The 12,100-nt window shown below is 41.7% G+C and overlaps 1 protein-coding gene across 5 annotated transcripts in view; it reads right to left on the bottom strand.

Annotated features, from left to right (window-relative positions):
• Window positions 1-12,100, bottom strand: part of STYK1 (serine/threonine/tyrosine kinase 1) — a 38,312-nt gene continuing 26,212 nt past the window's right edge. For 4 of the 5 annotated variants that reach the window (XM_061627155.1, XM_061627251.1, XM_061627339.1 and 1 more), the window contains 5 exons: window positions 10,757-10,840; window positions 9,911-10,119; window positions 8,762-8,802; window positions 7,107-7,203; window positions 1,658-2,614 (listed from right to left, as the gene is read on the bottom strand). In XM_061627155.1, coding sequence (XP_061483139.1) covers window positions 2,410-2,614; window positions 7,107-7,203; window positions 8,762-8,802; window positions 9,911-10,119; window positions 10,757-10,840 — 636 coding nt within the window. In that variant the 3' untranslated portion in view covers window positions 1,658-2,409. Of the gene's footprint in view, window positions 1,177-1,657; window positions 2,615-7,106; window positions 7,204-8,761; window positions 8,803-9,910; window positions 10,120-10,756; window positions 10,841-12,100 lie in introns of those variants that run through there. The other variant, XM_061627519.1, reaches the window with a different exon arrangement.

Genomic DNA, 12,100 nt, shown 5'->3' with positions numbered 1-12,100 from the left:
GTGAGAACAGGATGCTGGACTAGATGGGCCACTGGCCTGATCCAGCAGGCTCTTCTTATGTTCTTATGTTCACACTGGTTGGGAAAGGCTGCTCTAGGGGACTTCCCCAGGCACATCTGTGTATGTTTGTGAACAATTTCCACATGGAGATTGAGTTTGCTAGGTATACACCTTAAGAAATCCATTAAAAGCTGAGTTGAAAATTCTCAGAAAATATTTTGACATAAAAAACCTCTTGTGAGCTTCTGAAAAAAGCCCCCCCAAAAGTTGATGTAAGGAAACTGCCCAGCAGGTGGCACTGTCGAGCTCCACCATCATGCTGGTGAGCCCATACTTCAAGGTTTTTTAAAAAGGGTGGATAGCATAGAACTTTAACTGCATTTTTAAAGGAAGCCTTCTTATGTCCTTGTCCTTATTCTCTCCATCCTCATTCACATGTGCTTATTAATTTGTTAAATACCTTGCTGAACCAGATACCTAGATTCAGCTAGATAATTCAGAATGGCTAACCCTTCTGGGAGGTGTTTTCTAGCTTAGGCTTATTGTCATATAAATTCATTTTGCACTTTTTTCCCACCCTCAACTCTCTTATAATCCAAACTCCCCCACTTCTCTGTCATTACTTGCAATCCGAGTTATACTGCCGCAAACATGGAGGCTTACTCTGATAATTTTGCACAGAACAGATATTTGAATGCGTTGTATCTCCGTTCAGCACATTCTCTCTTTTACCACCCCTTCACTTGCAGTCTGAGGTATACTGCTACTGAACATGGGGGCTCACTCTCAGGTTATTTTTCCAGAGAAATTTGAATTGGTGCAGCCAGTGCTTTTTTTGTGACAGTACTCTCCGCCAGAATGGAATCTTGGCACCACTTTATTTTTTTGCTTTCTGTAGCAACCATTTTGTGTTGGCACCCACACTGGGTGGATCTCTGTATGAGAAAGCGCTCTCTCTCTCTCTTGCTCTCTTTCTCACACACACACCTTCTTTTCAAGCGCTTTTTAAACAACCTCCTTTTTTTTCTTTATGTTCTTCAGTTCTATCTAATAAAGTAGAAAATATTAAAATTGTGCCTATCTCCAGTGGCGAAGCCCTCGCTTTTCTACACATCACCAGCGTTTGAAGGACACGAGGTTGGGACAGGCCGACATAGATGAGCCCCATTTATCTTCCTAGGACGAGAGGGAAGCAGATTAACAAGAGAGAAGCCAAAGTCACCAATCAAATACAGTATGCCCTTCATAGGCTTTTCCTATCAAACATGCAGGAAGATCTTTGATTAACATAGCTTCACACATGCAAGTGAAAATAAAAGGTCTTATTAACAAACAAAAGGGGATATTTCATCCCTTTCTGCTAAATTGAATGTGCTTGGGCTGTGTGCTTAGGACATGACCAGCCAGCCCCTGGGGAATGTAGTTTATTGGGGCAGGGCAGAGAGATCCTTACAGAGGTGGCTCCTGTATCTCAGCTGGTCTCCACTCCACAGTGCTTAAAGTGGGTGGATGCAGACAACAGTTTTTAAGATTTGGCGGTATCAAAAAGGCTTTGCTGCTGTTGCAAAGAGCTGTGTAGACAGCAACAGAACAAAATGCAAAAGGGTGACTGTGAAGTGTTAACTTAGAAATAAATGCAAGTGTACAAGACAAGAGCTGTATCATCATCAGACATTTTAATGATTCTGAATTAATTACAGCATCCTTCAATCCAAAATATAGTAATTACTCCAAAAAAGATCGTAGTGTTTATCTAGGCTATCATTAAGTACTTTCTAGTAGCCATAAGGCTCTAGCTCATGGATGGAGAACTTTTGGCCTTCCAGACGTTGCTGGACTACAACTCCCATCACTCCAGCAAGTATGGCCAGTGATGGGAGTTATAATTCAGCAACATCTGGATGGTCACACCTGCTGCAGCTAGTTGAGACTACTACCACATGCTTTCCTGGACAAAAAAATTTTTTTTTCCCCTTTAAACTCCTAAGGCAACATAATATTGTAGTGCAACTGTTGTTGAAACAGCAGTATCAATGTAAGTGGCACTTTACAGAGGAATGTCAGCAAAAAAGACAGGTCTTTGCCCTGGGGAACTTACACTCTAATTCTTGATAGGTTGGGAAGACATCAGAAGGAGGGGAGAAGAATGTGGCAAGGGTAACTAACTACTACTAATATTGCAGTTCTGTGAACACTTGTAATGGAGCCAAATGGAATTCAGTAGGGCAAACTTCCAAGAAAATATGCACATGATCATGGTGTACACTTGTCCTATTACGGTAACTAAGAAAGGATCCCTAATATCCAGCCTCATCTCTGATTACTCTAAGAAACCGCCATTCCTCTGATCTCTGCTCCTCATATTCTCAAAGTCAGGCCTGCTTTCTGTACATTATGAAAAGGCACCTTTTAGAACACTGTGTAGTCAATGGGGAGCTCTCCCAAGTCAATTCCAGCTACAGCAGCATACAGTTCTGGCACCACCAGCTCAGGAACTTGCAGAACCGCCTGGTCATTGCTAGTCTTGATTGCTGTTTGCAGCCTTAAGATCAGCTCGGTGGGAGACAAACGGTCTGTTGGAGTCCAGTACCAGCATGCCTTCATAATGCTATACCTATCAAAAAAAGGGCACAGGTTAATCTCACAGATTTGACCAGTGGTAGCCACTTTACGCATCTTGCAGAATAAGGTGGCAGGGTGAACTATTTTGGTCTGGACCATTTTGTATTGTAGGCGGACGACAGCATTTTTGAATGCTCCCCACATAAACTCCCTGGATTGTGTCCAATTGTGTCCCTCCAGACTAACAAATGTATTATAGGATAAGCTTTTATCGACTAGAATCCACTTCATACTTTATGCAGGGAGAGTCCAGAATTCTTCTAGAGTTCATTCTGTATAATGCAAAGATGTATCACTAAACACCAAAGTCAGGATCACTCAGACCATGGTATTCCAGTCTCTATGGATGGATGTGAAAGTTGGACAGTGAAAAAGGCAGATAAGAGAAAAATCAACTCATTTGAAATGTGGTGTTGGAGAACTTTGCAGATACCATGGACTGCGGAAAAGACAAATAACTAGAATAAATTAAACCAGAACTATCACTAGAAGCTAAAATGATGAAACTGAGGTTATCATACTTTGGACACATAATGAGAAGACATGATTCACTAGAAAAGACAATAATGCTGAGAAAAACAGAAAGGAGTAGAAAAAGAAGAAGACCAAACAAGAGATGGACCGATTCCATAAAGGAAACCAAGGATCTGAACTTATAAGATCTGAATGGGGTGGTTTACAACAGACGCTATTGGAGGTCGCTGATTCATAGGGTTGCCATAAGTCGTAATCGAAGGCACATAACACACACAATGTGTCACGTGGCTCCTCAGGAAAGCTTTGGCAACAAATGGTGACCCATTCATAATCAAATATAGGCTAAGAGTACAGGGTACAGGGGGACTCGCAAGCAGGTAACTATGTATAAAGTGCTCTGGATAATTGTTTTTGCCTCACATTTACTGCTGTTTTGCCTTACGTAATTAGTTTTCAGGAAGCCTTTTCTTTGCTTCCTTTGAGAAGTAAATAAGGCAAAGAAACAGAATGCAGACTTCAGGACCAAACAACATGTTACATGATTCACACTTCTTTTTAAAAGGGCGCTTAAACTAGCCACTTTTATTTTGAAGGTAGGGACCAGCTCAGGGTCTCTCATAGGGATGGGGGAGAAATATGATTCAGTTCAGATTTTTTAAAAATGTATTGCTTAAAAAGAAAAAACACAATGCAATTACCCTTGATCACAATGCAACATATTCAGCTTGCATTTAAAGCAGAAACTGATCAAACGTACAAGCAATAAAACAATTAAAACATCTAAAAACAATTCTAATACACATGCAGACTGGGAAATATCTCTACCCAAAAGGCTTGTTGTACCTCTGAAGGTACAACAAGGTATTTGCCATTTTAAAAATAAGATTTTCAGCTGTCTCATCTAATTTGGCCCTGAGGTAAGATCCATTCAGATTGCCAACTTTCGACCATCTCTCAATCTATGGCCCAGTTAACACATAAAATTATTGTGTAATCTCCACAGTCAGAACCAGCACAATATAGGTGACTTGCCACAGCAACACCTCATGTTGTTGGGGGGGGGGAGGATCAGCAATGACTGTATTATTTCAACTTTTGTGTTATGTTATGCCATGCCCCCACAGCAGCCATTTTGTTATGCCACACTCCCACGGGAGCCATGTTGTAACCAGCACCCACAGCCTTTCCTCAAAATTCAGAATGTGCCCACTGGTCCAAAAAACCCTGCTCTAACACCATTGTAGCCAGATGTGCTTTTGCTTTTATTGGTACAAATAATGTTCTGAAGAGCTCTTTGCTCAAAATCATGAATGTGGACAGGTTCCTACAGCTTTTTTTTTTTATTCCAGAATTGTGGTATTTCTTTATAACAAGCCACCATAATATATGGTCCCGACCTTTAATATGATGTACCTGCCAGGTACATTTTACATGTGCCATTTTATGGAATACAAAGGCTGTGTTTCTCAATTGTGTAATGCAAATTAAGTATGTAAGTATTAGTGGAAAACTTACCTTCTTTTGCAGAAAACTGGAACTTTTTTTAAAGGCAGGACTTGCAGAATGCTGAAGTGTCTTAGTTTTAATATTTGAAAAAGAACAAGAAGAAAGGCAGCATCATGTGGAAAGGGCAGCACTTCCCCTCATACTGCAGCTAAGTTTGGCAAATACTGAAGCTGTGTTACAAAGTCTCTCTTTACTTCCTCTGTTCTTTAATAGGTATCCTTCCTATACCTTCCTCTTCTAACTGCCATGCAAAAGTTAGAAGTCTTACTTTAGCATTTTTCTATGGTCAATATGATTACAGTTGGAAAAGGGTTGGGAGGATTGCCCATGGCCAACCAGAATTTCGAGGTTTTGAAATGGATTTTTTAGAAAAAAGAAGCATGTGCTAGTCTATAAACACCTACCCACATGCTCAACACACACAAATAATGTGGGAGGGGCAAAGAGATTGTTGGGAGCAGCCTTTCCCAACCAGTGTGCCTCCAGATGTTGTTGGACCACAACTCCCATCAGCCTCAGCCAGCATTGCCAATGGTCAGGAAAGATGGGAGTTGTGGTCCAACAACATCTGGAGGCACACTGGTTGGGAAAGGCTGGTTGAGAGGAACAAACTCTTTTCATTCTGGACACTTCCAGTCATGACCTGTCCACTGATGTGGATGGAAAACAACTGAGGCAAGTTTATGATGATGTGTACAGTCTGTTGCAGTTCTGCAGCCAACAGTCAAGAGGAGACAGCAGCCTTATGCGCAACAAGAGTTGCACCTGGGAGTGATTTTTCTTTCCATTCTGTTCAGAATTCACCAACACATCCAAATATTTTGGAAAGACCTCCAGCTGACATTATCTTGCATGATACATAAGCCTTAGTTCTCCCCTCAGCCTCTCTAAAGAGCTCTTAGGCAAGACAGGATAGTTGGGGTCTCACCATTCTTCTCCAGAGCCTCTGGGCAGTCAAAATAGGATTTTGTCTTTGCCCTGCCTGATGCTCCAAAGAAGAATGGGAAAATCTTGATGATTCAGTTTATGAGCTAATTGGAGAGGCTGGGGAGAGATAGGGAGGAAGGCAGCTACAATAGTGGCCTCATCTGCTTTTACAGCCCAACCCTATCGCAGGAAGTCCCACTACATTTATTGGGCTTACTCCCATGTAACAGTGGGATTTACTTCCAAGTGAACATTCATAGGCTTGGGCTGTTTCCTAACATATGGAGCTGAGAAAACCAATCCTCCTAATTTAATCACATGTAAAACACTGTTGGATTCCTTCTGTTCATAATGGAACCAGGAGATCACCTATAGGCTTGTCCTGGGAAGGGGTGGCAAGGAGGGAGATCAGATATCCCATAACTTCCTCCTCCTTTTTTAAAAATTCGCACTCTCCTGCATTAGAAACGGGGGAATTGTAAAATACAGAACATTGATGAAAGAGTTCTCATCTGCACCTCCAAGTTAGCAGACTCAGGAGAAGGGACATTGCAAAGCAGACAGAGTGGCACTGCAAACAGGAAGTGGCAGGGCATCACTAACCACATCATCGATAGATGACCCCTCCTATCAGGAGCCTCAATTCTGCTTTTTCTTGTTCACACTTGTGAAAATTGTTTTACTGTTCCGTTCCTAGTTTTACTGTTCCAATCCCCTCAAAAGTTAGATTTTCTGCAGGCTCAAAAAACAATGGGGGTAAAAAGTGAGTGAAACAAGCAAAGCTTTTCTGGGCTAACTGCCTCATCTGCAAACATCCAATCCAGTAAGTGTGGGCTGTGGCTATGGGGTTATGCCTGGGAGAGTGTCTTGGCCTCGGGGCTCCGCAGTCCCATTGTTTTGCCAGCATTTTGCACCTGCAGGAACCTCCCAATATAGCAGCTGCTCTGGCTTCCAGCTTCTTACTTTTTCTTTACCTCACAGTTCAGGCAACCGGTGGCTGAAGTGACTGCTGGGATCACCAGTGTGGACTGGTGGGTGGTGCTGCTGCAGTACCATCCAGCAGCATTTAGTAATCCCTGCAGGTGCCATTGGCCCTGGCCTGCTGAGAACAAGAATGACACAAGTGAGCTTCCTGCATTATTCAATTGCTACATTTCCTACCCTTCCTACCCTTCCTACTGCCAGGAAGCTGCAAGCCAAAGTAACCCTTATTGGCTTCAGTAGCTGCTTCTTCATACAGCATGTGCAGGTCTGTCTTTAAATTTGCTCCTGATGAAAAAGCAACCACCACCATCAAACAGACGCTAGGCCACATATTCGCCCAGTAAAATTACAAAGTCTCCCTCTTGTCTGAACCTGGATTAGGTCAATGTGAGCCATGTACTGATTTTTATTTTGCAAACGTTGGAGAGCCCAGACCAGAGGTAAGGGTTCAGCTGTGAAGGAAGGTGCTTCTAGCAAACAGCGGGAAAGACATAGAACGATCTGTGGAAGGTATTTTCTTTAGGAAACGAAGTAGCATTGAGAATAAATTGCACAGTCTACGTATCAGATGGGATGAGAAACATTCTTACATGGCTGGCTGACAGCTGGAAGGCCTCTTCATAACGTGCCGTCTCTGAAGGTGTTGCAAGATATCAGGTGGAGGAACCTCTGGAAATGGTGGAGCTCCTGGGTGGAAAAATAAAATGAAAACCCATTAGAGATTTTATGTTGATTTATTAAAAACATTTATGTCCCACCTTTCTTCCAAAAAGCTCAAGGCAGCTAACAACAAAGAAAAAACATAAATTAACTATTTAAAATATTCCATTACAACATACTCCTACTTCAGCAGAAAATAACAGAGTACAGCAGCAACAGAAAATATTCAAAAATCAGAGACAGTTAAAACTAATTCTATAAAACAGCAGTTTACAGCAAAATGCCTTAATTAAAAGGAAGGTTTTTACCAACCTACAAAAAGGCATTAGGAGGTGAGGCAGGCTTCTTTAGAAGGAAGTTCCACAGCCACCAAAAAGACCTTCTCCTTGGTCCCAACTATGCTTATTTCTGGGGAAGTTGGGACACACAAAAGGGCCTCTGAAGATAATGTCAATACATGGGCAGGCTTGTACAGGAAAGAGCAGTCCTTCAGATATCCTAGTCTTAAACCATACAGGGCTTTAAAGGTCATCACATTGTGCCTTGAAACAAATTGGAAGCCAGCACAACTGTTTCCACAAGGGACTCGTGTGATTCCAGTATGCAGCCTAATGGGGCTACTATATTCTGAACCAGTTATAGTTTCCATAGTGCAAATTGCAATAATCCAAATGTGACGTAACTAAGGAATGTGTCACCATGGCAGATCTGCTTTCTTTCCATAAGATCGCTCCAGTGCCACTCCCTCAAATGGTGTTTGATTGACAGAAAAGATAAAGGTAAAGGTGTCCTCGCACTTGTAGTGCGAGTCGTTTCCGACTCTTAGGGTGACGTCTTGCGACGTTTACTAGGCAGACCGTATATATGGGGTGGGATTGCCAGTTCCGTCCCCGGCCTTTCTTTACCCCACAGCATATGCCGGGTACTCATTTTGCCGACCACGGATGGATGGAAGTCTGAGTGGACCTCGACCCCTTTTACAGGCGATTCAACTTCCTCCTTCCGTTGGAATCGAACTCCGGCCGTGAGCAGAGCTTCGGCTGCGTTACCGCCGTTTACCACTCTGTGCCATGGCTTTAAATGACTGTGGCACGAAGCAAGGGTAGCAGCACTGAATAGGCTCTGTCATTGCATGTGGAAGGAACCAAATACCATCTGGTTCAATCTCATCTTCCCCGGATTCTTACCTGCTAGGGATAATCTAGATGACACACTAGATTGGGTCTCTTTGTGTATGTATGTGTGTGTTTGTTAAAAGCAGGAATGGGGGAACACAAATCAGATCAGGAAAGTGAAGTTGCATGTGTGGGTGTTTAATTCTATCCTCCATATCTTTTTGTCACTCTAAAGTGCATTCTGACACATAACTAAGTACACAAATTTATTTATTTATTAGTTTTATATTCCGCCCTTTCTCCCAGTAGGAGCCCGGGCGGCACAATCTGACCACAGATCCCCCACTCTTACTGAGTTTTGCCCTCACATTCCCTCAGTTAATTATGAAGCACAATCCTAAGGATGTTTATTAAGAAGTAAACATGCTTAGGATTGCATCCTCCTCTTAGGATTCCCTTCTTCTTCTTACCTAATGTGATCATCTCATATAGTAAGATTCCAAAGGACCATCTGCAACAAAAGAAACAAAGTTTAAAAAGGGCTTTCACATAAGCAGGTTTTCATAACTTCCACTGAGAGCTACAGGAAAAAAAGTACCAGGCCCAAGGAACCACCAACTTCAACAAACATCAGAGCAGATTTGATAGGCCATAATTAATAACAAAAAGGGGGCAGTTCTAGTCTATGCAAGCTGCTGGGAACTATTGCCAAACTACAGTGACAGTCAACATGAGACCTTGGCATCTTGAGTGATAAGAACTTGATGATAAGGTTAATTAAAATACCATACCTAATAAAATTCTAAAGACAGTCGCAACAGAATCCCAGAGGATATGCGATTATAACATTACTGAATTGTTTTGCTGGAATATGTCAAAGTGACTTGTGTTAAGATTCACCTACATAAGCGATCAAATTGATGGAAAAATCTGTTCCAGTAGTTGATCAACATAAAAGGACATTCAGAATCTCAATCATCCACTCCTCATGTACTCACTCATTCATATCTTTATTCATCACTCTTCACACAGCTTCCCCTCTTTACGTACTCTCACTCAGCTGGATCCTGATCCACTTGTTGGGTAACTGAATTTTATTTCAAAATACTAGAAAACTTTAAAATTCTGTTTAAAAACTAAGTGGGCAGAAGAAAGTTAGAAAGAAGGCAAATCTTCACTCAAGGTAGGAAATCGCAGGTTTAGGGTTCTTATTCAAATTACTCTGATTGACTGCTTTGTCAGTGCAATTATAATATTATTCTTATGCCATTCTCAATCCATATTCTTTTCTAAGGATTGTATTGCTGTATAACTGTACTGCATTTTCCTTTATGTTGCAATGTCTTTCTTTGAATTTCATTATATTATTATTCTCTGAATGAAGCATTGTGTATCAATAAACCAATTGATTCTTTTCAGTTACAGCCTTTAGTCTCCAGAGGAGTAGCTGTGTTTATCTGTAGCAACTGCAGCTCAAAGAACTGACCAAATTAATAATAGTTTGGCTGAAGCAGTAGAATTATCAGCTAGAAATGTCCCTACATCTACTGAAAAATAAGTATGCATACTCCAGTAGACCTTTGACCAACAAGCCTAGAGATATCTGAATGGAACCGTACATGTCTGATTTGATGTTGGGTGGTTTCTTCAGCAGTCGCTCTGGAGCCTGCCACTTGAGTGGAACAGTATGTGTGATGGAGCTGAGACCACAAGTATGGCTTCTGTAGGCCAGTCCCAATCTGCAGAGCTTCACAGTGAATTCATGACCAATTAGGATATTCCTGGCTGCCACATCACCATGAAACAGTTTCTTTTCCTGGAGAAAATCCTGCAAAATTTAGAAATGGTGTGTCATCAACTGCTATACTTAGAGCACCTGCACCTGTCTCACCATAAAAAATGGCTCATCACTCACATCTAAATGTTGCAAGGCCTATATGTATTCACCACATATCTGCCATTCTATACTGCAGTTCCACAATAAAATTAGGTTTTACTACAGAAGATCAATAATTGGGTGGGGTGGGGTGAGGATTTAGTCTTTTCCTAGTTATAGATGTGAAATTGCTTTCTTTTTATCTCTTGCAATGCTGTAGTGCAGAGAGACTTTCTTCCAGTTGTGTCAGGAATTTAGGAATCTGCACTGTAGCAATGGCCCATCTAACTTAGTAATCTCCACTGGCTGGCAGTGGCTCTTCAAGGTTACATAAACTTTCTCAGCTCTACCTGGAGATGCCAGGCATTGAACCTTGAAACTTTTGCATGCAAGTATGTGATCTGTCGCTGAGTTACAGCCTTGTCTCCCCTAATGTCATTATGTCATCAAGTGGGGATTCAAGTACTGAATGCTTTAGTAGATATTTTGTATCTCATGTGGGCCAAATAAATGACCCAGTGTAGATGTTACTCCCATGCTCTGAAGGAAGGCGGTTTGTGGGGAAGGAAAGCTTAAGTAATAAACTTACCAGAGCTGATGCAATCTGTTGTCCAATTTTATACACTTGTCTCTCTGTAAGATCAAGAGGCAATCCATCCATGGTCACTACATCCTAGCATGAGAGAAACAGATGGTTGTGATATGCTTTCCCCACTTCCCCAAGTGGTGAGACGTTCCAGGGACAATGCTACAAGATTGAGTTTCCTTTGGAAAGGAGCGGTGGTTTCCTTCCTGTGAGGGGGCATCTGGGGGAAAGTGCTCAGAGTGCCCCAGCAGACAGGCCTGAGAGAGCAGCAGGGAAGATGGCTGACCTTGCACCATGGATGGACCAGGAGGACATCCAGCAAAGTAGAGAGAGGGCCCCACACAGGCAACCCTGTCTCTCCACCAAAACCACACCAGATTAGGAGGGCATCTGGAAACAGATGGTGTCTTTGTAATATCTATTTAACTTGAACTATATCTGCTTAGTGGAGGCAAAAGCAGTCCTTCAGTAGATAGCACAGCTGTAAAACTTGCATGATTGTTTCTATGGTATTTTATGTTTTATTACACTAGCAGATTTTGTTATATACTACTGGCTTCAGTTGTCCATGCTCTGGTAACCTCCAAGTTAGATTACTGCAATGCACTCTACATGGGCTGCCTTTGAAGACAGTTCGGAAGCTGCAGCTTGTGCAAAATGCAGTGCCCAGATTGGTAACAGGGACCAGACAGTTCGAACATATAAAACCGATTCTGGCCCGCTTGCATTGGATGCCTATATGTTTCCGAGCTCAATTCAAGGTGCTGGTTTTAATCTATAAAGCCTTACACGGCTTAGAACCACAATACCTGATGGAACGCCTCTCCCGACACGAACCAACCTGTACACTACGCTCAACATTGAAGGCCCTCCTCCGGGTGCCTCCTCCACAGGAAGCTGGGAGTCTGGCAACAAGGGAGAGAGCTTTCTCAGTGGTGGCTCCTAAATTATGGAATGATTTTTATGATGAGGTGCGCCTGGTGCCAACACTGTTATCTTTTCGGCGCCAGGTCAAGACATTTTAGCATGTGTTTTTAAATTGTTCTTAAATTTTTTTAAATTGTGTTTTTAAATTGTTTCTTGTGTTTTAAAATGTGTATATTTGTTTTTAACATTTTTAATTGCTGTAAACCACCCAGAGGGCTTCAGCTATGGGGCGGTATATAAATAAATAAATAAATAACCACTGATAACCAGACAGACTCAAGACTGACTGAAACAAAACCATTAGTTTATTAGTATATAAAGCTTAAAGGTATTATGAAATGTAAGTTATAGAGAATAAAACAAATTATATAACATGAAATGTATGAAAGTAAAAACAAAAGCAAGCTAATTTAATATTAA

Source organism: Rhineura floridana, chromosome 1, assembly GCF_030035675.1.
Source record: "Rhineura floridana isolate rRhiFlo1 chromosome 1, rRhiFlo1.hap2, whole genome shotgun sequence".
NCBI classification, from domain to species: Eukaryota; Metazoa; Chordata; class Lepidosauria; order Squamata; family Rhineuridae; genus Rhineura; species Rhineura floridana.
Note: the sequence above shows the minus strand (reverse complement) of the source record. Positions and strands in the feature narration are given on the sequence as shown.